The sequence below is a fragment of the Monodelphis domestica genome, chromosome 2 (assembly GCF_027887165.1).
Source record: "Monodelphis domestica isolate mMonDom1 chromosome 2, mMonDom1.pri, whole genome shotgun sequence".
Lineage (NCBI taxonomy): Eukaryota > Metazoa > Chordata > Mammalia > Didelphimorphia > Didelphidae > Monodelphis > Monodelphis domestica.
In genome coordinates this window covers 267,397,509-267,423,438 of record NC_077228.1, presented here as the reverse complement: position 1 = coordinate 267,423,438, position 25,930 = coordinate 267,397,509, and the positions used below count along the sequence as shown (strand labels likewise).

At 42.9% G+C, this 25,930-nt stretch overlaps 1 protein-coding gene and 1 long non-coding RNA gene across 5 annotated transcripts in view; one reads left to right on the top strand and one right to left on the bottom strand.

Annotated features, from left to right (window-relative positions):
* NOTCH4 (notch receptor 4) overlaps positions 1 to 25,930 on the top strand; it is a 30,877-nt gene that overhangs the window by 3,506 nt on the left and 1,441 nt on the right. Inside the window, exons 4-29 of one of the 4 annotated variants that reach the window (XR_462410.3) lie at positions 260 to 604; positions 711 to 833; positions 980 to 1,216; positions 2,874 to 3,029; positions 4,014 to 4,208; positions 8,877 to 8,990; positions 9,600 to 9,713; positions 9,845 to 9,967; positions 10,249 to 10,399; positions 11,887 to 12,032; positions 12,314 to 12,466; positions 12,681 to 12,798; positions 12,977 to 13,064; positions 13,497 to 13,650; positions 14,742 to 14,926; positions 15,580 to 15,829; positions 16,153 to 16,265; positions 17,319 to 17,851; positions 18,468 to 18,851; positions 18,938 to 19,113; positions 19,456 to 19,681; positions 19,931 to 20,012; positions 20,124 to 20,262; positions 20,608 to 20,909; positions 22,233 to 22,380; positions 25,711 to 25,903. Coding sequence is in view for 3 of the 4 variants with exons in the window: in XM_001376521.5 (XP_001376558.3) it covers positions 260 to 604; positions 711 to 833; positions 980 to 1,216; positions 2,874 to 3,029; positions 4,014 to 4,208; positions 8,877 to 8,990; positions 9,600 to 9,713; positions 9,845 to 9,967; positions 10,249 to 10,399; positions 11,887 to 12,032; positions 12,314 to 12,466; positions 12,681 to 12,798; positions 12,977 to 13,064; positions 13,497 to 13,650; positions 14,742 to 14,926; positions 15,580 to 15,829; positions 16,153 to 16,265; positions 17,319 to 17,851; positions 18,468 to 18,851; positions 18,938 to 19,113; positions 19,456 to 19,681; positions 19,931 to 20,012; positions 20,124 to 20,262; positions 20,608 to 20,909; positions 22,233 to 22,380; positions 25,711 to 25,808 (4,853 nt within the window). In the remaining variant the exon portion in view is untranslated. Of the gene's footprint in view, positions 1 to 259; positions 605 to 710; positions 834 to 979; positions 1,217 to 1,379; positions 1,510 to 2,873; positions 3,030 to 4,013; positions 4,209 to 8,876; positions 8,991 to 9,599; positions 9,714 to 9,844; positions 9,968 to 10,248; positions 10,400 to 11,886; positions 12,033 to 12,313; positions 12,467 to 12,680; positions 12,799 to 12,976; positions 13,065 to 13,496; positions 13,651 to 14,741; positions 14,927 to 15,579; positions 15,830 to 16,152; positions 16,266 to 17,318; positions 17,852 to 18,467; positions 18,852 to 18,937; positions 19,114 to 19,455; positions 19,682 to 19,930; positions 20,013 to 20,123; positions 20,263 to 20,607; positions 20,910 to 22,232; positions 22,381 to 25,710; positions 25,904 to 25,930 lie in introns of those variants that run through there. The other 3 variants (XM_001376521.5, XM_056817949.1, XM_007483624.3) reach the window with 3 other exon arrangements.
* Positions 1 to 25,930, bottom strand: part of LOC130457324 (uncharacterized) — a 41,590-nt gene that overhangs the window by 15,147 nt on the left and 513 nt on the right. The window contains exons 2-3 of the long non-coding RNA XR_008916503.1: positions 12,979 to 13,097; positions 12,620 to 12,702 (exon numbers count right to left, since the gene is read on the bottom strand). This is a non-coding gene — a long non-coding RNA (uncharacterized LOC130457324). The remainder of the gene's footprint in view (positions 1 to 12,619; positions 12,703 to 12,978; positions 13,098 to 25,930) is intronic.

The following is a 25,930-nucleotide window of genomic DNA, read 5'->3' as shown; positions in this document are numbered from 1 at the left end:
AGTATGATAGAAAAAATTATGATTACCAGGCAAAGCAGAACAAAACTTATAAGATTGTAATAAAACTGAGATATACATATAAATATATATATATACATATATAACTAGGAAAGAGAGATTTAAGCAATAATGGTTCTAAAAATTAATGTGAATGTGAGATAAATCAGTGTGCTACATTCTAGAAAAAAAAATAGGATATACTCATGCAGGATGTTCTTTCCCCTTCTCTCAATTTTTTCCACCAACCCCCAAACTCTAGGTGAGCACTGCCAGCAACAAGACTTCTGTAAAGCAAACCCCTGTGCCAATGGGGGAATCTGTCTGGCTACATATCCCCAGATTCTGTGTGACTGTCCCCAAGGCTTTGAGGGCAATAGTTGTCAACATGATGTCAATGAGTGTTTCAAGGATTCAGAGCTCTGCCCCCCAGGTGCCACTTGTCATAATACACTGGGCTCCTACAAGTGCCTCTGTCCCCCAGGACAGGATGGACCCCAGTGTGAATTCCACATGGGACCCTGCCCTGCAAGGGGCTGCCAAAATGGGGGTACCTGCCAACTAGCTCCTGGGTCCACTACTTTCCACCTCTGCCTCTGCCTCCCAGGTGAGTACTTAATCGAGCCTTTCCCCTGTGCCCTTTCCATTAAGGCACAAAGACATTCTCCTTTAAGACCCCCATTACCCAAATGACCTCCATAATCCTTATGTAGGTTTCACAGGCCAGGAGTGTGAAGTGAATCTAGATGATTGCAGTGGACACAGATGTCAGAATGGGGGAACCTGCCAAGATGGATTCAACACCTATACTTGTCTCTGCCCTGAGACCTGGGCAGGTAAGTTATTGAGGTCATAGGGTAAGACTTATGACCCAAGTATCTAGTCCTAAGATCTGGGACCCAAGTGTCCACTTCTTCCAACACCTTTTAATTTTCAGAAACCATGGTATTAGGCACCACAGCCCTATTTTTATTCTCCATAGGTTGGGACTGTTCAGAGGATGTGGATGAATGTGTAACCACTAGTTCCCCACAATGTCAGAATGGAGGCACTTGTCAGAACACACCTGGCAGCTTCCATTGTGTGTGTGTGAGTGGCTGGGGAGGTCCAAACTGTGAAGAGAACCTGGATGATTGTGCTTCTGCCACCTGTGCCCAAGGGTCTACATGCATTGATAGAGTGGGCTCCTTCAGGTGCCTCTGCCCCCCAGGTCTCACAGGTAAGAGGCTGAAGGGACATTGTAGGAGTGGGGGAAGGAGCACTAGGATATGTTAGAGAACAAATAAGATATTCATAAAGTCATCATTAGCACAATGCCTGGCAAATAGCAGACACTTAATAAATTCTTCTTTCCTCCTTCCATCCCATTGCAAAAGATATAAAATAAGGATATGGAAGCACAGGAGAGAAGAGAGGTACACTGTCTGGCAAATAGTGGGTACTTCATGCTTACTGAGTGGTGATGGGGCACTGAAGAAACTCAGAAGGCATGAGAACAAGTGAACATGAAGGGTATGGATATACATGAAAAAAACATTTGATCCATCAACAAGTGTTAATTAAGTATCTTTTATGTATCAGATGCTGTACTAGAGATAAAGATAATGAATAAGTAGGCAAAAATTGCTACAAAAAAGCTTGGATCCTAAAGGGGAAGACTGACATATAAGGGCATATAAATATATACAGAACAAATATAAGGAGAACAGAACAACATAATTAAGTACAAGTTAGTTTGAGAAAGGTAGCTAGGTGACAGAGTGGTTAGAGCACCAAGCCTAGAGTCAAGAATACCTGAATTCAAATCTGGACTCAAGATGCTTACTAGCTATGTGACCCTGAACAAGTCACTTAACACCTATTAGCATCAGTTCCTCATTTGTAAAATGGGGACACACTGGAAAAGAAAATGGCAAACCACTCTAATATCTTTACCAAGAAAACCCCATGGACACAACTGAACAACTAAACAACAAAAGTTTCAGAGGGAGAGTACATGCTGCTAAGGAGATAAAGAAGGCATCATACAGAAGATGGTACCTAAGTTGGATTTTGAAGGAAAAGAGAGGTTCTATTAGACAGAGTTAAGGAGAGAGCGTATTTCCAGGTAAGGGTGACTGCCAGTTTACGGGCATGGAGATGGGAAATGGAGTGTTATATGTGAGGAAGAGAGAAAAGGCCAGTTTGGCTAGATCGAAGAATGCAGGAAGAGGATAATGTTCCATGAGACTGGAAAGATAAGTTGGGACCAGGTCATTTGAGTTTTAAAAACTAAACAGAAAAGCTTACATTTAATCTTAGAGATAAGAAGGAATCACCAAAGTTAATTGATAGGAAAGTAACACAACAAATGTGCACTTAAGGAAAATATTTTTGGCAGTAGTGTGTAGGATGGACAGGGGTGGGAAATTAAGGAAAGGAGAGCAATTAGGAGACTGTTATAATAATCTAGGCAAGAGGTGATAAGGGCCTAAACAAAGGTGGTTAGCTATGTGAGTGAACAGAAGGGATGGGATACAAGAGATGTCACGGAGGTAGAAAAGGCCAGATTTGGCCATTAAGGGAGGGTAAAGACTCAAGAAAAACACCTAGTCATAAATCTGGAGATTGGAAAAATAATGGGTTCTTCAACAGAAATAGAGAAGTTGGGAAGATTTAGGGGAAAAGATAATGAATTAAACCAGGAGTCACAGGGAGATCACAAGAAAGAGGGAATGTGGCAGAATGTGGAGGCAGAAGACATTTGGGGGGAAAGTAGGTAAAAAAGAGAAAAATAGGGAGTGACAAGAAAGAAGCAGGATGACACAGAAATCTCATGGGAAGATGTAAGATGACATAGGGACTTCAGTTTATTCCCTCCTCTCTTTCCCCTCTAGGTCTTCTATGCCAGCTACAAGATATGTGTCTGAGTCAGCCATGCCACCCCGAAGCCCAATGCAGTACCAACCCTATATCAGGAGCCATACTTTGTCTATGCCAACCTGGCTACTCTGGGCCCACCTGTCATCAGGATCTAGATGAATGTCAGATGGGTGAGTCTTCAGTCCTCCAACTAAGCCTGTTTCCCACCCAAGAAATGTGAAGGTCAGGGGGAAGAGGAAAAGGTAGAGGATCCTTATCCTTCCTCAGTTTTCCCAATGTTCCCATCTCTACTCTGTACACTCTCTTTTGATTTTCTGCTGTCCAACACTGTGGACGTCCCCTTTTCCATCCCTATGGATGTTGTCCTTCTTTGTCCTCTATAAATACACCCCCTCTTCCCTGTTCTCTACAGAGGCAACGTGGTATAATAGAAAGTGCCCTGGAGTTAGAAGCCAAGAATGTGAAGCTAATGGACTCTGGACAAGTTAGCTATAATCTCTTAAGTGTTAAATTTTATATTTGGTGGCACACTGGATACAGTTCAGGTCTTCCAAGACAATTAGACCCACTGGCTTCCTGGCTTCCCTATCCCAGCAGATGGGGGGAGTCTCATCCCTTTCCTAACCTTTCTAGAGGAAGAGTTATTTCCAGAACTACCCCTTATTCCAGCTAAGCAGCCCAATGGATGACACATACTAGCTGAGTGACTTTGAACAAGTTATTTAACTATCTCAGTTTCTTCATCGGTAAAGAGCTGCAAAAGAAATGGCAAACCACTCCAATCTGTTTGCCAGGAAAACTCTAAATGGGGTCACAAAGAATCAGACATAGCTGAGAAGTAGCAGCAACAAAAGTTATTATTAGTATCATAGATTGAACTAGAAGCATATTCAGAGAGTTCAATCCTTCCCCTTTTTTATGGATAAGGAAACTGAGACTTAAGTACAACCACCTTGCTAAGTAAATGACAGAGCTGGAATTTGAAGTATGATCCTCTGACCCCAGACCAGTATGCTATCTACTACAGCATCATAAGGTTGCTTATCAGATATATTCCATCTTCCCTCTTCTGTCCCCTATCAACATGCCTTTCTCTATGTCTCTACATATGTTCTTCCTTGTCCCCTAAAACACATCCCATTCTCTATTCTCAGTCCACCAGAGCTTTAGTCCCTGTGAGCACGGAGGCTCCTGCCTCAACACTCCAGGCTCCTTCAACTGCCTCTGCACCCCAGGCTACACAGGCTCCAGATGTGAGACTGACCACAATGAGTGCCTATCTCAGCCCTGTCACCCAGGCAGCACCTGTCTGGACCTGCTGGCAACTTTCCGCTGCTTCTGCCCTCCAGGTATGGAACAGGAATAGACAACCTGTGGGGAAGGTGGGGAAGGGGTTCTGGGTAGGGGGTTCTGGATAGACTGCAAACCGGGGCAAAAGCAAAATGGAATCTACTCTCCATTCAGTTGGACAGAACTCAGCTCGGTTTCCAGGGGCTCCCTCCCAATCCCAAGGGCCAGGGAAGGCAGATAGAGCAAGTACTTCACCTGAAATACAGTTGGCTCCCCATCCCCACCCTACCGGACACGAATTGAATTGCCCTCTGGGGGAATTCCTCTGTGAGGAGATGTAGATAAAATGAGAATGGGAAATTGGGGAGGGGGTGGGGAGGGAGGCTAATGGCCAAGCTAAGGATGCCGTTGGGACCTAGTGCTTCCCTAGTCCTAGAGTCCTAAACAAGTTACTATGCCCCCAAAGTACTTATTTCCTAAGATTCAAGGTGAAACCAGTCCCCCCCACTTTCTCATTGCACCACCCAGTACATCCAGCTAGGAATGAACCTTTTCCAGCCCAGCTGTGAATTCAAATCACTATATTGACTCTCCCCTCCACCCTTTCTCTTTTGCCCTTCTAGTAGAGAGGTCAGGTTTAGGTTTTTGTAAGGATTTACTGTATATAGTGCATGGAGGTGAAATGGTTTTTAAAACAAAGGCCTGGAGTCTTGTGTTGAAAAGTTTTATCTGTTTTCTGAATTACCTAGAGAACAATCTGTATGTGTTTACATACACACACAATCTGATGTGATTATATATCTAATGTAAAAAAATTCTTACTTAAAATTTTTTTTTCATTCAACCAAGACAGCCTTTATCATAAACCAGCCAACTAAGTTGCCCACAAGGCATGGAAGGAAACCGAACATTCCTTAACCCCAATCTATCTGTGCCACTGACTCATGTGTCATTAAACAACTCACTTCCTCTCTCTGTCTTTAGTTTCCTTATCGGTAAAATGAGGGTTTTAGACTGGATGATCTAAATGGGCCAGGCTTTTTTATGCCAATTTCTGTTAGATAAATCTAGAAATCCCAAACCAGGGTGTTAGGTAAGCATCCAAAGTGAGATAATATTTGTAAAGTGGCTTGCAAACCTTAAAGTTCTAAAATAAGTGCTAGTTATCATTATTATTGTTTCCATATAATCTATGCCCAGTTTTTATATTTTATTCTACCTGAATCCACAAACTATTTGTGATACCCTAGGGCTTATAGGTATGGAAATTATTTCCAACCCTTGTCCTTCCAAGCACTTTTCAGCTAGGTTGTTAGGATACCATCATTCACCAGAAATATCTATGTCCTAAAGGAGTTATTGACCTCTCACTTTTCTTTTGATAACCATATTTGTTATGCCTCATTTGTCCCAGAGAACATTTTGAAACTGGTTTAGAATAAACATTAAAAGGGCAGCTAAGTGGTTCAGTGGATTGAGAACCAGTCCTAGAGATAGGAAGTCCTGGGTTCAAATGTGACCTCAGATACTTCCTACCTGTGTGGCCCTGGACAAGTCATTTAACCCCTATTGCCAAGAAAACCTCGTGAGATCATGAAGAATCAGATACAACTGAAATAACTGAACAACAGCACTCCAATTTGCTTTAATATTGGATCCCAAACACAGCAGGAAACCAATTTTTATGAATTTAAAAAAACATAAAATAATTCCAATTAAAGAAAATTACAACCAGGATACAAGATTAGGTAATCTGATTTCTAATTGGGGAAATGATTAGGGACTTTTTAAAATAGGAGAGAAAGAGTGGATAAGTACAATTCCCTGAGATCAGAAAAAGAGGTGCCCCACTACCCCACAAGTGTCTGTATTCAATCAAAGGAAGAAGGAAACAGTAATTGATTGACCAGTATAAAGTCAGTTTTCAGATAAAATGTATGGATTGCTTGAGATACATAATTGTGAGAAAACTCCTTACATTAATCATCAGGTCTGAATGGGTTTCTGGTCAGCATAAACTAGATCTTGAGTTAAGCATTAAAAAGATTTGGTCTCTAAACAACAAGTAGAGATGGTTCAGCCTGGCCACATAGGGCTTGGTTCAAACAATGCAATAGTTTTCTCACTGTTCCATTGATTGAGTTGTTTCCTCACAAGAAAAAAAAAATTGGACTAGGCCCATAATTGAAAAGAAAGAATAGAAAGGGAACTGAGCTAGATCCAGAACTGAGTCACAGGATAGAGTCAGTATGGTTTATTCAGTTCCTACAATACCCTTAATTCTCTGACCTGTGACCATTATAATATCGCCTCTGGCTCCATCTTCATCTTGTTTCTGCTGCTCTAAATCAAGGGTTTTAGGCCATCACACCTATGCTAAAGCAGTTGGGATCTCAATGAAATGGTTAAATGATCAAGTCATGACAAAGGTAGGCAACTAGTTATTATTTTTTTTTAGAGGCTGAGGAGGGATGTGTACTTACCAATATATCACTATGGCTATCTGTTCTCTATTGGTTGTTTGGTTTTAATTTTGGCAACTCTAGATATAACCTTTCTACTAATATAATCAGCTCACATGATTTCTTCTATCATCTCTATTCAGATGATCCCTGGATCTATATATATAGCCCTCATCTCTCCTGAGTTCCAGTCTTACATCATCAACTTGCAATGAGACATCTCTACCAAAATGTCTCATAAATATCTCCGAATCAATATGTACCAAACAGAACTCATTATCTTCTCCCCTAAATCTGCCATTCATCCAAATTTCTCCTATTGTTTCTGTTAAGAATTCCACCAATTTTCCAGTCATCTAGGTGCAGACCCCTTGCCCCTCGTATCTAATCAGTTGCCAAGACTTGTCAATTCTACCCTGCAATATATCTTATCTCCACTAACACAGCCACACTCCTAATTTTGCCCCCCCACCAATCTCTTACCTGAACCATTTATGAACTTCCAAATTGTCACCCCTGCTTCCATTCTCTCCTGCTTGTCAATCCATTCTCTACATAATTGGCAATTTGACCCTGTTGCTTAGCATAGAGACTGGCCCATCGTAGACAATAAATGTTTATTGACTCTTCAGAAACCTTCAGCGGCTAGCCATATCTCTAGGATAAAATACAAACACCTTAACTACAATATTTTTCCTATCTACCTATCTAGCCTCATTCCATACAATTTCCATTCACAAACTCTATATTCTAGCTAAACTGGATTACTAGTCATTTCCTGAACTCCATTCCCTTATCTACCCCTCCTGCATTCATACACACACACCCAAGCCATTCCCCATGCCTGGACTGCACTAATCCCTCCTTTTCCATATAACCCTAAGAGGTCACTTAACTCTGTTGGCCTCAGTTTCCTCATTTTTAAAATGAACTGGAGAAAGAGATGACAAACTCTTCCAGTATCTTTGCCAAGTAAATCCAAAAGGGGTTTGAAGACTCATTCATGACTGAAAATGATACAACAATAACAAATAATCTCTTGGCTAGACCTGTCTTCAAACCACCATTGTCTTCATCCAAAGCTTCCTACTATTCAGTCATTTCTCCTGCTATGGAAAAATTAGTTCTGCGTGTTTTCCACAGCAAAAGCTCTGTGCCCTCGCTGCCTGTACCTCTTCACCAGCACCAGGGTCTGCATGCTATCTAATTTTACTACAAGTTTGCCTATACAAACTCTGCTCCTCTGCAACTTCATCATAGCAATGAGAGATTCAGCTTCTCTCTTTAATTGTGAGTAGGGATCTCATATATTCTCAGAAAGCACCAAGTATGTGCCCAAGTGTCTTTAGATCCCACTACTATACCAGACTATACTCAGACCACCTACTTTTTCTTTAGCCCTTACCTTCCATCTCAGAATCAATTCTAAGCCTTGGTTTCAAGACAGAAAAGCAGGAAGGGTGAGCAACTGGAGTTAAGTTCATCTCATTTTCTCACTATCACAACCCAATTTTTCCACTTCATAATTAACATTTCTCTGCTCCAATGGTACAAGGCTCATACTGTTCTCTTCCCCTTTCCCTACTAGCCCCTTAAGGAACATAAAGGTATCTTGGGTTTTCTAAGTATATTTACTCCTAATAACAAGAGAATAGACAGAGAGAAACTCCCAAGATGTTTTTAGAATTCAAAGATTTCCAGATTGAATGTCAAATTTTCTTGAGTGGATTGGGAAATTCACTATCCAGCCTGATTTCCCTCAAGCTTCTTATACTGTTCACCTCCAGCTCAGTCTCTTAGATTCCTGGGCTTTCTTCAGTTTCTCATTGGAAATCCAGAATCTCTCTTTCAGATGGTGAGCTTCTGCTTCTGCTATCTTTTGCATTTTTATTATTACTAGAAGAAACTGGAAAGATTATTGTACTGGATGCTAATGCCTGATATTTCCTTTGCTGGAGCAGCTGAGGTCAGTTATTTGCATAGTATAAGAGAGACCAGACCACTATGCCTATCCCTGAACACAGGGAAATAATGGGAAGTATACCAATGAGCATTGGAACTGGTAACATAATAAATTTCATTTTATTTTCAGATCCCCATTCTTTCCTTTCCATATATACTCCCCTCCTCCCCATTGAGAAAGCAAGAAACCCAAAGTCTCTATTCTTCAGAATTGGGTAGAGGGTAAGAGGGATCAAGGGCCCAAATGGACCATGTTGGAGGGGATGCATGATCTCACTTAATTTATCCCATCCCATCCTGTAGGTTTTGAGGGACAGCTGTGTGAAGTGGAGATAGATGAGTGTGCATCAGAACCCTGCCAGCACCAGGGCATCTGCCATGATCAGCTGAGTGGCTTCCTGTGTGTCTGCCTTCCTGGTGAGTACTTCACACCTCTACCACCCCCACCACTGCTCTGCGTCCCCCCTAAATATCCCTTACTCTGGAGCTCCCAATATCTTTAATTCTGAACACCCCTTACCACACAACTTCAGTCCCTGACTCCCTACAAAACAACCCGAAAACCTTTGAGTCCCTTCAAAACTCCCATCCCACCATAAGTACCTGATCAGGAATTGCCCCCTACAAGTCCCCTCCATATTTCCCAAACTCTTTTGTCCCCAGTATTTGTTTCCTTCCATTTTTCTCTAACCATCTCTATCTTTTCTGGATCTCCTTAAGCTACTGCTCCCCTCCCCCTCTTTTCCTTTAATTTTCTCTCTCAATTCTGCCTGTACCTCCTCTCTGGTCTTTATCTAGAAGCCCTATCCCTTTACCCAGCCTCCCCTCAGTCTTCTGATAATCTGTTTCCTACCACCAAATACATTCCCAGAACTCTACTCATCCCTAAAGGCTATCTTCTCATGCCTGCCTTCCCTGGGAAACCCTCCCAAATATACCTATTTGCTATCACATAGTCAGGAAGGAGCTGAGTTCCTTCTCCTTCCTTGACCTTTAACTCACACCTCTCTGGCTTTTACATACCAGGTTTCACTGGCCTTCATTGTGAAGAGGATGTAGATGAGTGTGCCAGCTCCCCTTGTGCTCATGGTGGGAAGTGCCAAGACCAGCCTGGGGCCTTTCACTGCCAATGTCCTTCAGGTGAGAGCTGAGGAAGGGGAGGAAGGGGTTGGACACCCAGATGTCTTAAAATTGAATAGGGATAGGGAGGATGTATATTTCAAAAGTCTCAAATTTCCCCAACTTCCTTCCTTCTTTCCCTTTACATCCAGGATATGAAGGTCTTCAATGCCAGATAGAAGTAGATGAATGTCTTAGTGATCCCTGCCCCCCAGGATCTACCTGTCTTGATCTCCCTGGCTCCTTCTCCTGCCTTTGTCCTCCAAATGTTACAGGTCAGCAGAGAAATGAATTAGAAAATAAAGAATAAATATTTGAATCACACTGAGGAATAAAAGGGAGGGGAAGACAAGGGAGGCATTTTCAGAATGGGGTGAAAGGCACTGTGGAATCAGTGTAAATGTTAACTACCATTGTGCCCAGGATTCAGCTGGGAAAGACTATGGGGTTCTTAATCTAGGGGGTTTATAATCTAAATGGAGTTGATTAGAAAGTGTCTCAGTGAGAACATAGAGGATCCTGAGAATCTGGTCCTTCTGTCTCATCTTTCGACCAGGACAACTCTGTGAGTTCTCCTTATGCCCACACTCCCTGTGTCCTCCAAAGTGGGAGTGTCAAACAGAAAGCCAGTGCCTCTGCCCTGATGGAAACCCTAGCTGTCACCCTGCCAAAGACAATTGCACCTGCAAAAATGGACAATGCCAAGGGTAATACCTCCCTACATTTTGTTTCTAAACACACTTTTCAATTGGACTTAAAAGAGAGAGAGACAGAACCTAGCCAATAAAGGGACAATGGGAAAATGGTCAATGATGAGAGAATAAGTAGCAGGAATATCCCAGGCTATGTCCAGAGTGTTCCATCCTTTGCAAAATTTCTCAGACAGTGGAAGGTCATAATTGGGTCATCCTTCAATTTTCTGAGGACTATATTATCCCAGTATGACTAGATTTTCTTCACAAGTCTTTTTTTCCTTTATTCATCTTTTCTGCCATCCTCTGAAGTATTTCAAATTCTCCACACTTCAAGATATCAAGCCCCAGGTTAGACACTTAGTGAGGAAAAGTCCAGAAGTGATCAAAATGGAAGGATGATCTCAATGTCTATATCTTATATACGTTCATTTCTGTACCTCATTATCTTCATGTATATAACCCAGGACCAATGTTTAGGATAAACAATTAATGGATTTTTTTCATTTAAAAAAATTCTCTGTTTTTATTCTGATCAATTCCTCCCTGTCTTACACTGACATTATTTATATAAAGGAGAAAATTGCCAAGTTTTCTTGACTAAGAAGACTGAATTGTAATGTCTGTTTAGGAAGTGTCTAAGAATAAACTTGGTTCACTTTGGTGAACTTTAGCCAAGTTCATCTAAAGTAGAAAGTGTCAGAGGGAGAGGAAAGCCTCTGTCTCTATCCCAATGGAAGCCAAACTAGACACCCTACCCCCAACTTTTCCTCTTCCACCAAGGACAACTGCACCTGTAAACATGGACAATGCCAAGGACCATAGAGCTAGAAGGGTCCTTTAAAGATCATCTAGTCCAACTTCCTCATTTTACAAATGAGAAAACTGAGGCTCATAGAGGTTAAGTGACTTGCCCAGGGTCGCATAACTATTTAGTGTCTGAGACAGCATTTGAACCCTGTTCTTCCTGATTCCAAGCCCAATACTCTATCTACTACACCATGCTGCTTTTACCATGATTAGGCAAAATATATTGGGTCAGAGCTAAAACTGGAAGAGATCAATCAATTGATTAGTTCTAGAGTCAATGGGAAAAATAGTTAGTTGAGATCATTTGGGAAAGGGAAAGTCATTGAGAAATGAGGTCAATAACTTTTCAAAGCCAATGGAGGTAATTGGTCATTTGGAGGGAAGACAGGAAAGTAGGGGGAGATTTGTTTTTTTTATTTGAAAATTTTTATTTAATTCATTAATTTAGAATATTTTTCCATGGTTACATGATTCATGTTCTTTCCCTCCCTTCTTCCCACCCACCTCCTGTAGCCAATAAGCAGTTCCACTGGGTTTTATATGTGTCATTGATCAAGACCTATTTCCATATTCTTAATATTTCCATTAGGGTGATTGGTTAGAATCTATGTCCTAGGGGGATATTTAAAGGAAGGAGCTGAGTCCCCACACACACATGGACCCAATATGCATACTTCTCCTTCTAAACCTAGATCTTCATGTGTGTGTGATGTGGGCTGGACAGGGCAAAGCTGTGAGGAGGAGCTGGGAGGCTGTGTTTCAGAGCCTTGTGCCCATGGAGGTACATGCTATCCCCAGTCCCATGGCTACAACTGCACCTGCCCTACTGGATACACAGGTGAGACCCCTGTGACTCATATTCCAACAAAGACCAAATTGCTCAATTCAGTACCTGGGGTGGGTCCTAGTTACCACAAAGGAAAAGGAAAGAAGTCTGAGTGGAAAAGAGCAAAAAGGGGATGGAAGACATGTGAGAATGGGGAAATAACAAAAAGAGAATGAGTGAAAGGAAGGTAAAATGGGGCAAGATGAACTGGAAGGAAGGGAGGAAATGAAGAAGCAAAAAAAAAAGACAAAGAACAGAAACTCCTGGGTTAGGTCCTTATCCATTTATTCTAGGACTTACCTGCAGTGAGGAGGTGACCAAATGTGACTCCAGGCCATGTCTTAATGGTGGCTCCTGCAACCCTACCAGTGAAGGTTACTCCTGCACCTGTCTTCCTAGCTACACTGGGTCCCATTGTCAGACCCACAAGGACCACTGCACATCTGGTAAGTGTCTATCATGGGCTGAATGAGAAGCATTGACTGAAATCAACTTGTGCTAAGAACAATTTAAGTATTGATTTGTATTGAATGAATAGGAGGGACACTGTCCTAAACTATGTTACATTGTCCTGGGTGTGAAGTGAATAAAGTTGTTACCTCTAGAGAACAAAGTGGAAACCAAAATCCACACCCCTCTTCTCTCCATTCCTTCTTCCAGTCTCATGTCTTAATGGGGGCACCTGTGTAGACAGAACCAGTACCTTTATCTGCTTTTGCCCCATGGGATTCAAAGGAACATACTGTGAAGATAAAACTCCCCCAAACTGTGCAGACAAGTGAGTGGTAGGGGAACTCTTTCCACTTCTCCCTTCCCTACTCCCCTTGGGCCCTGGTTTTTCTTACCATCTATATTCTGGAAGCTTCCCTACTGTCCCTTCCCTCTCTGTCTCACATTTCCCCTGTATCTGTCTCCTCCCTTTCCTCCCATATTTTCCCCGTCTTCATCTTATACAGACCGTGCAGGAATGGAGGAACATGCCAAGATGGCTTGGAGGGGCTTCATTGCATCTGCCCCCATGGTTACACAGGAGAGAGATGCCAGGTGAGGGGGTCACAGGGATTCCAAGGTCTTCAGCTGGCAAAAAAAGAGATATGGAGGGGAAAGGTTTTTCTGGTGAGAAATTCTTTTAGAGAAACTAACCTTTTAGGGTTTGTGAAAATTAGGATAATGTGGGAATTAGTATCCCCATGGATTCAGGATATTAGGATATGTCTGAGAGTTGGAATGATAATTTAAGATTAGAGAGAGCTTTCTCTAGGCTTAGATGGGGGAAGATAAAGGAAGGTCAAAAGGGATTTTAGATATAGGAAGCAGTTGTTGAATCAGGAGTATCCCAGAGAATATAGGAAACTTGCAAGGCTGCACCATTGTGAATGCATTTGAAGTTGGAGAGAGTTTTCCAGGGTGGGAATCAGGAGGCTAAAGGTATATGATGTCCCTGGTCAGACTTATGCATCTTCCTTCTCTTTATAGAATCCCCTGGACCTCTGTGCTCCAAATCCCTGTCAACACAATGCCTATTGCCTCCAGTCTGGCTCCACCTTTCAATGTCTTTGCTCTAGGGGTTGGACAGGGTCTCTCTGTGAACTGCCTCTCTCTCCCTGCCAAGTGGCTGCCTTTAACCAAGGTATCTTATCCTAAGATCAACTTCATACCCAAAAGGCTGGCCTAGGGTATCTGTCTCCCACTATCAATCTAGATGATGATTATTATTATCATTATTCACATCCTAATTATATAATCCTTTCAGGTTTAAAAAGTACTTTCTCACAATGATCTTTAAGGCAGATGATGCAAATATTATCCCCATTTTACTGATAAAGAAACTGAAGCTGAGTGAATAAATTCCTTATCCATGATCATATAGCTGAGTCAAGACTCAAATCACAGCCTCCTGTTTCCAGACCCAACAGTTTCCACTATCACACTAAAAGTTAATACACCACAACTCAGCACAATTCACTTCTAAATCAACATAGTTCAAGTTCATACACACAGCAGCTGAATACAATTCACCCATATCTAACAAACTTCAACACAACACAACTCAATGGTACTCCCAAATCAATATAACTATACTCAAAATATTAGAGTTAGAAAAGACTTTTAAACTTACCTGATTCAATACTCTCATTGTACAAAAGAAGAAAATAAATACCAAACCCATATAGCTAGTTAGTGGAAGAAACTATAGGATTCAAAGTCAGGTCTTAACAATTCTAAGTCTAGGGCCCTTTCAGTACAACCCAGCTAACCCAAACCAACTCAACTAATAGCATTCCCATTCAGTGCAACTTAGCACAAAACAAGCACTATTAATGTAATTCAATCTTAGTCAATACACTTCATCAATGATTTTCAATACAAATCAACCATAGTCAACCACATTAGGCCCAGTTATAAATAGCCCAATACAATATAACCACATCTTATGTTCTTGGTGTTTTCAGACACCTTTTATCTCTTATTCCCTCATAATCTTGGGGTGGGGGTGAGGGTAAATTAATGGGCATAATTGTGATTTTTAACCTGTTCCCTGCCAGGGTTCCTCAAACTCAGGAAGATCCTCTCCTTTTACTAGAAATGTTACTGATACAAAAGGGAAGGGTTATTTTCCTTTTCTAGTTAAATTTTTCTCCATTCATCCCATTGGACTACTCCTACCTCACTTCTTCAATTTCTTATCTCTCTCTTTTATTTCCATGTCTCTCTCCCTAGGCAAAGAGGTCTCCTCCTTGTGTCAGAATGGAGGGCTCTGCATGGACAATGGTATGTCCCATTTCTGTCAGTGCCCACCTGGGTTCCAAGGCAGCTTATGCCAGGACAAAGTGAATGTGTGTGAGTTGGGGCCCTGCCAGCATGGGGCTACATGTATGACCCATCTCAATGGGTACTTCTGCCAGGTGAGAGGGACTAAGGTGCAAAGAAGGTTCAGGGAACTTGGAGGAGTGGGAATATAGTCATATCAGGACACTGAAGAGATATTTGATTTGGGAAGAGTTGAGAGGGTTGTTGAAGAAAGTACAGAGACTAAAGTTCAGTTGCATAAAATAGTTTTATGTATGTATGTGTTGTGGTTATAATAAATTCAAAAGAGTAAAGCTAAGTTTGGATCCTGAGTTGAAACTAATTGATGGTGGTGAGATATTGAGTGAAGAGAAGAATAACTGAGCTGTGGTAAGATAGGGGTAAAAATCATTTTATTTTAGAGCTGAGAAGAACCTCAAAGATCATCTAGTTCAACTCACTTTACAGCTCTGGAAAGAGCCAATAAAGATAAAAGTGACTTGCTCAAAGTCATACTGCAAGTTATTGGTGGAACCAATACTAGAATTCAAGTCTCCGTGACTCAATTCCCAGTTTGGTGCCTTTTTCCATATACCCATTTGTTCAACTGCCTTTAATCAAGAGTTGTACTATTGGTATTGAGTTCTGTGAAAATACATTGAATTATATTGAACTGCACTAAATTATATTTGGCTGTGGTGATTTGTGCTGGGTTAATCACAGATTCACATTCCCTGCCTCAGCCTGAGCTACCCTCCTGACCCCACAGTGTGCCCCTGGCTATCACGGACAAAACTGCTCAGAAGTGGATGCTTGTCAGTCCCAACCCTGCCATAATCACGGCACCTGTTCCTCAGTCCCTGGTGGTTTCCACTGTTCCTGCCCACCTGGCTTTGTGGGGCTACGCTGTGAGGGTGATGTGGATGAATGCCTAGATCGGCCTTGCTACCCTGTAGGCACTGTGGCCTGCCATCCCCTGGCCAATGCTTTCTTCTGCCAGTGTTACCCAGGATACACAGGTGAGAATGGAGACTGAGGATGGAAATCAAGAATAGGAAGACTGTAGTGTGGGTAACTCTGAGACACAACAAAGGAACAAGGGAGCACAAAACAATATTCTCAACCTACCCAACCCAACTCACTGCTGGGTTGGCAGAGACGTTTTTTCCATCTCCTCTCCAAGTTCCATGCCATACATTCCCTCTCTTCCAAAGAAGGAGACTCTACCCCACCACCATTGTGAATTCCTTTACCTGAACTCCGAGATCCCCAGCAGGAAATAGGAGAGAAAAGTAAAGGAAAAATTAATTTCTTATAGTGGATATCATCCTCACATCCTCAGGTAAACGGTGTGAGGAAAAGTTAGATGCCTGCAAGAGTCAGCCCTGCTCCCATGGTGGGACCTGTGAAGTAGAAGTTGGAAGTCAACTTGGTTTCACTTGCCACTGCCCTTTGGTAAGTGATCTCTCGTTCATCAAACAGCTCACCTTGGTCACGACAAATAGCAAATAACCAAGGAGATCAGAACGTATTTATAGGAGAGAACATAAGCAAAGGATTCAAAAGGTCAGGGGGTTTGGACAGTGGGAAGCAAAGATCAAGTCCTCAGGGAGGAAGCTATAGGTGAGTGCTCAAGTCAGCCAGTAACATATATGGAATATATATATATATATATATATATATATATATATATATATATATATATATATATATATATATATATATATATATATATAAACTATGTAGAGAGGTCAGGAAATCATGAGCAAGTGGATGGTGATGATCAGAAAAACATGTGTCACTAATCAGTGAGATTCTGTGACTGATAGATAGGAGCCCTGAGTGTGTAGACTCAACTCTACAACCAGTAATAAGAAGGCATTTATATATCACTTTTAAGTTTTGCAAAGTGCTTTACTATATTATCTCATTTGATCTTCACAACTACCCTGGGAAGCAGGTGCTATCTATTATTTCCTCCACTGTACTGAGGAAACTGAAGCTCAGAGAATCCATACAGTCATTGTCTGAGTCCAGTCTCCCTGAATCTGAGCCCAATGGCCTATCTACTTGCATTCCCTAGCTGCCACTAACTAGCTTTGGGCCCTCTGTGTCCACTTTACCTATTTGGGTCTTAGCTTCTTTACTTGTGAAATAAGGAAGTTGTATTGGGTGGCCTTTAAGTTCCTTCCAATTCTGATATTCTTACAGCATAATGTATTGGAAAGACCCCCAGAGAAGTAGTCACAAATCCCAGTAGGCTCGAATCCAGGTACCACACTGTGACTGTAGTAGGCAAGTCACTTCAACTTCTGAGCCTCAGTTTCCTCAGCTGTAAAATGAACATAATAAAACTTCCCCTACCTACCTCACAGGGCTATTGTAAGTTTTTGTCAACCTTAGAATATCACAGAAGTTGGTTATAGAAGCTGGCTTGGAGGTGGAAAGAGATAGTAGATTAAGTCAACCAGAGTTCTTAGACTTAACTTTTTTCTTTCTTCCACCCAGGGCTTTGAGGGTCCCACCTGTCTCCATGGGGCCCCTTCCTGTGGCTCCCACCACTGCCATCATGGGGGCCTCTGTCTGTCATCTTCCCAGTCAGGGTCTATCCCTCACTGTGCCTGCCTTGAAGGCTATGGGGGCCCTGACTGCCTAATTCCTCCAATCCCACAAGGTTGTGGATCTCCTTCCCCTTGCCTACACAATGGCAGCTGCACAGAATCCCATGGGGTGAGGGGCCCTGGTGGCTCTGGTTTCCATTGTTCCTGCCCCCCTGGTTTCCTGGGGCCCCGGTGCCAAACATCTGAGGCAGAAGGATGTAAAGGTCGAGGTGGAGATGGGACCTGTGATCCCAACTGCAGTAGTCCTGATGGAGGCTGGGATGGGGGAGATTGCTCGCTGGGGATCCCAGATCCCTGGAAGGGCTGCCCTCTTCATGCTCGATGCTGGCTCCTCTTCAGAGATGGGCAGTGTCACCCACAGTGCAACACTGAGGAGTGTCTGTTTGATGGCTACGACTGTGAGACCCCCCAAACCTGCACGTGAGGCTTCTGAGGGACACTGGGGGAGAGAAGGGGTGACATAGGGGTCAGGGCAGGACCCAGACTTCTGATCTTACTAGGCTTCTTGTACTAATGTCTCCCTCCCTTGTAGTCTCTCAGCAGGGAGGCAGGGGAAGGGAGAAAGGGACTCTGAGACGAAAGAATCTGGGGAGCAGGACACAAGACATCAGAAGCCACAAAAGGAACCAAGAAAATAGAAAGGGACCTGTGGGCACCTCTTGGGTACTGTAGACATCCTGACTAGGCCCCACTGGTACATAGTATGTTCTATCTCCCCTCACCCCTAACCCCCATCAAATAGAGTCACTGAGGGAAAAGGGCCTGTAGTTCCTATCTCAATACTTTAGGCAGAGAAGTGACCTTTAGGAAATAGAAAATGAGGAACCCTAGGTCTAAGTCTTCAGGAGATGACCAGGACTTACTAGATACCATTATTGATGAGTTTCTCCCATTTAACTGTCAAGGGGAATAGTCTGTGGAGCTACTGGTATCTTCTTTAGTTGGGAACAGAGAACGTGGTACCAGGAAGGATGTAGCAAGGGAACACAGTTTGGTGGGAGGAGGGGTCCTGAATCCTCTTCTCCCCATCTCTCAGTCCAGCCTATGACCAGTATTGCCGGGATCACTTCCACAATGGACACTGTGAGAAAGGCTGTGATACTGCAGAATGTGGCTGGGATGGGGGGGACTGCAGGACAGCAGTCTCCAACCCTGAAGCAGGTCCTTCCCTGGCCCTGCTAGTAGTTCTGAACCCTCCCATCCTAGACCAGCAGCTCTTCACCCTGGCCCGAGTCCTCTCTGTGGTGCTGAGGGTGGGTCTATGGGTAAGGAAGGACCAGGAAGACAGAGAGATGGTATACCCCTACCCTGGGGCCCAAGCTGAAGAAGAGCTCTGGAGAAATAAGAACAACCCCCAACAAGAGAGAACAGCGCCTCCCACCTACCTCTCAGGCAAAGAAAGTGACAGCCTCCCTGCAGGGTAAGGAAGGCTAGGAGCTAGGGCTAAGGCCTGGGACAGAGAACCAGGGCCCAGGTAACTAGGTCTTCATGGTTCTGCCCATACAGATTTGTGGTGGTGCTGGGTGTAGATTCATCCCGCTGTGGCTCTACCCCTCCTGCCCAGCAATGTCCCTGGGACCCAGGCTTCATGCTCCGCTTCCTAGCAGCAATGGCTGCCGTTGGGGCCCTGGAGACTCTCCTGCCTGGACCTCTGCTAGTTGCCCATCCCCAGGAAAGCTCAGGTACATGTTATCATTCCAACTATTAATTTTCCCTTGGACCAGCCACAGGTAGTCAACCATTTGAGTCCTACCCCATACTTATCCACAGCCTTTTCTAGATATGTCTGTGGTCTCTCACTTATTCTTGCCCAGGAGAAGGAATGGGATGACTAGAACCTCATTGTAACTAGTAGTAGGGCTGTTCCCCTTCACTGATCCTCTGCCTCTCATTCCATCCCTACATAACTTACCTATCTGATTCTAAATTCTCTGTATTAGATGCACCTTCACTGTAGGAGACACATTTGCTTCTTTTGTCTCTTTCTCAATCTTTCTGGTTCTGTCTTCATTTCTCTTCTCCAGCACCTCCAGCACCCCAGCTCCCCTGGCCTGTGTTCTTTTCCCCAGTGGCTGGGGTAATTCTCCTGATTCTAAGTGGGCTCCTGGTCCTCCAACTTATCCGGAGAAGGCGCAGGGAACATGGGGCTCTCTGGCTGCCCCCTGGTTTCTCTAGTCGGACTCGGCCTCGAACTAGGCCTGCCCCTCGTGGACGCCGGCCACCTCTGGGAGAAGATAGCATTGGACTAAAGTAAGAGCAGGAGGGACCCGTCAAAAATGGCTCTGGAAGAATAGGGAAAGCTTACAGAAAGAGAAAAAATAAGGGAAACGAGGAATTATGATTTCAGAGAAACAATGAGTTCTAAAGGCAAAAGAAATCAGCATGCAAGATTGGATGAGAGAGGTTATCTATGATATAAAAATTGGATTTTGGATTCTTAAGAGTTTTGTGTTAAATCTAATCACAGGGACTCATTCTCTATCCCTTCTCCCCTCCCAGGCCACTGAAACCAGAGACTGAGGCTGATGAGGATGGGGTTGTGATTTGCTCAGGCCATGAAGAGGGAGAGGAGATGTATCAGGTGAGATGTATGAAATGGAGATGGAGCCAAGAGCAACTTGGGATCTAGAGGAGAACTGAAGGATAGAGAAGTCAATCCTTTTTGCCTACTTTTCCTCTGCCCCAACCCCAGGCAGAGGAAAGGGCCCCATCCCCCAAGAGCCAACTCTGGCCTCTGAGTGGAAGAGGACAAGAGAGTCTCCAGATGGCTATGCTGACCCCTCCCCAGGAGCCTGAGAATGAAGCCCCTGATGTAGATGCCCGTGGACCTGGTATGTGAATAATCTTCAATATTAAAAAATATATCCAACCAATCTTTCTCCCCACCCTTGCCTCCACCCACCCACTCCCCACCCCCAATCAATGTTTAGAATCACTGAATGATAGAATGTTAGGCCTGGAAAAGATCTTAGAGATCATCTAATATACCCTCTCACTTTCAAATTAGGAAAACAAGGCCCAGAGAATTTAACTGCTTTGTGCTAGGTCACATAGGTAGTTTGTAGTAGAATTTTTCCTTTCTAACACCTTAATTTGTTTGTTTTTTTTTCCAAACCACCAAATCTGTCATTTTGATCTCCTGTTGTCTTTTTTCCCTTAACCCCTCTCCTCTGCAGATGGGGTAACCCCACTGATGTCAGCTGTGTGCTGTGGGGGATCAGAGCCTAGAATACAGGAGGGGCTGTGTCCAGGGCCAAAGGGAACAGAGCCCTGGGAGCCCCTCCTGGGTGGTGGGGCAAGCCCCCAAGCCCATACTGTGGGATCAGGGGAGACCCCACTACACCTAGCAGCCCGATTCTCCAGACTACCTGCTGCCCGACGCCTCATTGAGGCTGGTGCCAACCCCAATGAGCCAGATCGAATGGGGCGTACCCCCCTTCACACAGCTGTGGCTGCTGATGCCCGAGAAGTTTGCCAGGTTAGACTCTTAAGGGGAGCAGAGACTGGGGAAAAGAGATAGTAAACACAACTGGGGATTAAGAGCAAAATGCCATACAGAGAGAACAGTTAAAAGGGAAATAGGATGGGACTTTATTTGATCCAACCCTTATGCCTCACTGACCTTAATGCCAGTTTCCCAAAGCACCAGCTCCACTATTTGGAAATGGATCAGGCACTATTTTAAACCTTCCCTGATACACAGTTCAAGGCATTGAGCCTTCTGTAGTTTCTTGAGTATGGAGTTACCTTTACTATCTGAATTTAGTGATCTGCATCACCGGGAATCTAATTACCTAATCTTCCCCTGCTATCACAACCACCCTTAAGCACCCAGTTTTAGCACCCATTTCTCTCTTACCCTTTACAATCTTACACATACTCCAGATCACGAATAAAATTTTTAGGATTTATCTGCAAGGGAAAGGAAATTAAATAGAAATGATATATAAAGATAAGAGGAATGTAAGGGCACATAAAGAAAAACCTTTTAATCCAGAATGTGTAGCATTTAAACTTTTTTAACCTAATCCTTAAAGTTCCTCTAGACTAATATGGACCTTGATGCCATCCATCCCCATGACATTCTACTTCCTCCAGGAAAATTTCCTCTTTCTTCCCAGGATAAAAACCCAAGGACATCACTCCCCAACCAATCCCTTCTTGGGTCATCCTCCCATTCCCAGGTTTTTATGTCCACTAAATGCAGATTTTTAGATGGGTTTTGATGTAGTAAACCAAAAAAAACATTATTAAAGTAGGACAACAAATTTAGAGAGTGTTTGTACAGTCTTCAGCAGCTAAAAACAACAGGCTTTGGTATCTAGTAAGAATAATTAACTAAAAATAATAAAAATTCCTAGTTTTACCCATATTACTATGTAATCACTTAGTAACTAACTTTTACTAACATTCCTTCCCCTTAAGTCCAAAATGGACAAAAGAATAAAAAGAATTATCAAAGTTTTTCCTCATCATAATAATTCAACACAAAGATAATAAAGTTAAATTTAATAATAAAGACCAAAGTTATAATAAAGATCCTTTTCTTTCCTTCATAAGGAGATCAGAGAGAACCAGAAGCAGGTGAATAGATAGATGACTTGGGGGCTAAAGGGGAAGGATTTCAGATATGAAAGAGAAGGGCAGAGAAGAGAAATAAGAGAAGGGTGAAATAAAAATGTGTATAAGTGAGAAAAGAAAGGCAAGAGAAGGATAGGGAAGTTAGGCAAAGTAGGGCTGTATGGGACTCAAGCTTGGGAGTTTAATCCTTCCGCTGTCCTCTGCCCACCCACTGCTCCAGCTCCTGCTTAGGAACAGACAAACTTCAGTAGATGCAAGGACAGAAGATGGGACAACGCCCCTCATGCTGGCTGCCCGACTAGCTGTGGAGGACCTAGTAGAAGAGCTGATTGCTGCCCAGGCTGATGTAGGAGCCAGAGATAAATGGGGTAAGGACCTAGAAAGACAAATGTAGCTTCTAAAAAGGCTGGTATAATGGGGATTACTAGCATGGGAGACAGGAGAAAGAGGTATTAATAGTGATAACAATGATATTCTTCCAAATCAACACAATGATTAAGAACTTACTGTGTGTGTAAGACATTGGGCTAGGTGGTGAGGGTTCAAAAGCAAAAATTAAAATCCTTGTCCTCCAGCTTCCATTATAATAAGGAAACACTACAAGTTCATACAAATACAAAGCATTTGAAGAAGTAGCAGTCTTCTTATAGGGAATAGCAACTAAATTGAGCCTTGAAGTTAGGAATTCTAAGAGATAGAGGTAAAGAAGGTTTCCCTGGGGAACAGTCTGGAAAAAAGCAGAGATGGGGAATAGAGTATCAATATTTAGGAAAGAGATTATAGGATAGCTTGCCTAGAACATTTTGTTGTTGTTCTTGTTTAGTCATTTGTCAGTCATGTATAACTCTTTGTGACTCCATTTGAAGTTTTCTTGGCAAAGAAACCAGAGTAGTTACCATTTCCTTCTCTCTCTCATTTTTACAGATGAGGAAACTGAGACAAACAGGGTTAAGTAACTTGCCCAGGATGACACAGCTAGTAATCGTCTGAGATTAGAATTGAACTTGGGAAAATTAAACTTCCTGATTTCAGGCCCAGCATTTCATGCACTTTGCCACCTAGCTACCCTAACATATAGCACATTAAAGGAAATAATATGCAATAAATCTGAAGTGGTTTGTAGAAATACTGTCTTATCATACAGTTTACTAAGGAGCTACTGAAGTCTATTTTTTAATCCTTCTCTTCTGTTTAGAATCATTACTAAATATTGGCTTGAAACAGAAGAGTGGTAAAGGCTAGGCAACTGGGTTAAGTGACTTCTCCAGGGTCACACTGGTAAGAAGTATCTGAAGTCCAATTTGAACCCAGAACCTCCTCTCTCTAGGCCTGGCTCTCTATTCACTGAGACACCTAGCAGCCCTACTCCTGAAGATTTCTGAGCAGAGTGATGATATGTTTGATCAAACTTACTTATGTCTTAGAAAAATTATCTTAATAGCAGCATGACAAATTGATTAGGAAAATGCCTTTAGATTCATGCCATTTTTGTAAAAAAGATGGGAAGATGTGGGCTAAATGTAAATACAGTGAGATGGGTTTAGAAGTGGTTGAATGCAGGTGTCAACCTGAAAGAAAGTCTACAAGTTGATGACCTCTATCTTTCCTAACTTTGTGTAATCTACCAGAATCCAGATCTAAAAAGAGTTTGTCAGAAACCAGAGCATGAGGGTGAATCTAAGATGGAATTCAATAAGGATAAATGTAAAGTCTTATACTTGGGTTGAAGAAATTAACTCTCCTAGAACAAAATGAGGGAGGCATGGTTACATAGCAATTTATCAGAAAGAGATTTGGATGTTTTAATGGACTACAAGCTCAATATGAATATTTACCATGCAAAATGGAAGCTAAATGAAAATGACAATATGACTTCAGGTTGCATTGAAAGAGGCAAAGTTTCCAGAGATTAAATAAATGATAGTCTCTCTAAACTCTGCTCTAAGTCAGATCATATCTGGAGTACTGTTTTCAGATTGGGAAACTACAATTTAAGAAGGAAATTGATAAACTGGAAAGGATAAATAGTATAGTAAAGGGGGCAGCTGAGCCAGACCCAGATGGGAGGTGCTGGGTTCAAATATGATCTCAGGCACTTCTAGCTATGTGACCCTGGGCAAGTTACTTAGCCCCCATTGCCTAGCCCTTACCACTCTTCTGCCTTTGAACCAATACACTGCACTGCATTGATTCTAAGATGAAAAGTAAGGGTTAAAAAAAATAGGATAGTGAAAAAGGCCTTAATCCATGTCATATGAAATTGGGTTAAAAGAACTCAAGGGTGCTTAGCTTGAAGAAGAGAAACTTCAAGAGAGAACAAGATAGCTGCCTTGAATTGAAGCCCCTGAAAGGCTATCCTGAGGAAGAAAAAGTAGACTTAATCTATTTGGCCTTAGTGGGCAGAACTATAAGCAATGTACAGAAGTTTTAAGAAAGCAAATTTAGGCTTCATGGTACAAAAAACTTCCTAACCATTAAGATAAAAGTCGAATGAGGCACCTCAAGAGAAATGAGTTTGCCTCCATGGATATAGGATGTGAGTTGAACTAGTTGACCACTGATATGCATTTTATCATTGGAATGCTATGAAAAAGGAGAGAATGGAATCAGAAACCAATTAGGAACCTATTGCAGAACAATACAGAAGATGTGAAATAAGATCATAGCCTTGATTTAAGAGAAGCAGCAGCAAAGAACGTTGTAGGGATAGAATCAATAAGATATGATAACTAATTGAATACAATGTTGATCTGTATGAACAAGAAACTTCCATACTAAGATTCTTATGGGGGGAAAAATTAAGAAATCAATGACATATCCAATGGACAAGTGTATACAATTAATTGGTGATACAGAAAAAGCCATTCTTGTAGAGATAATAACTGAACCTGTGGGAGCCCAGGCTATCACCAAGAGAAACTGTAGGGAAGAGAATCCTGGTCAAAGAATGAAACCAATGCTTACAGGGCATGACATGGATGATGATCATCCAGGTAGGAGACTTAGAAGCTGATCAAAGGAGGGAAAAGGACTGTATTTAGGAGGAAAGGCTGCTGAACAATACACAATTTGTCAAATGTTTTAGAGGTCAAGAACGAGAACTGAAGGGAAACACCACTGATTCAGCAGTTAAAGAGATAATAAGTAACCTAGGAGGGCACAGTTTCAGTTGAGTGGTTGAAGGTGGCAGTCAAGACAGAGAGTTGAGTTGTGGGAGGTCAGAAGTGTAGATAATTTTAAAAGAGATAAGGGATAATTAAGATAGATTGGGATAGTGGCAGGATCTCAAGAAGGGTTACCTAAGGGCTGGACCAGAGGGAATCCCGAAGGTTATACCTCCCCCTAAACACATAATCTGCCAGCCACAGTCCAGCGGAGAACATCGAGCAGTGGGGACGGATGGGGAGGAAGGAGGAGGAGGCCATCCCCTAGGTCCCAGAACAATGCCCCATTGTCCTTTCGGGTGACGTCACCAGGGCAAAGCTTCCTGCCCGTGGCTGCCATCTCCATGGTAACGCTTCCCGCCATTGACCTGCAGAAGGGTCCACATGCCAGCCGGAGCAGTCCCCTTCCTCCACTCCCAATGAGAAAGTTTCTCCCGTGAGAAATTTATCCCAGACGTCTACCCCCAGGGGATCCTGGCTACTATTCCCCCAACCCTGGAATGACCCCTTTTTTCTCTATCTCTGCCTCTCCAGGAAAGACAGCCCTACACTGGGCCGCCGCCGTGAACAATGCTCGTGCCGCCAGCGCCCTTCTCCAGGCCGGAGCGGACAAGGACGCCCAGGACAGCAGGGTCAGACGGGGTGAAGTCTTTTAAGGGAGGAGCCAAGTCCAAAGGGCGGCTGGTTGGGAGGAGGGGAAAGAAGGTGGAGAGAGAAGAGAGAAGAGGTAAAATTGGAAGAGGGAGAAGGGGAG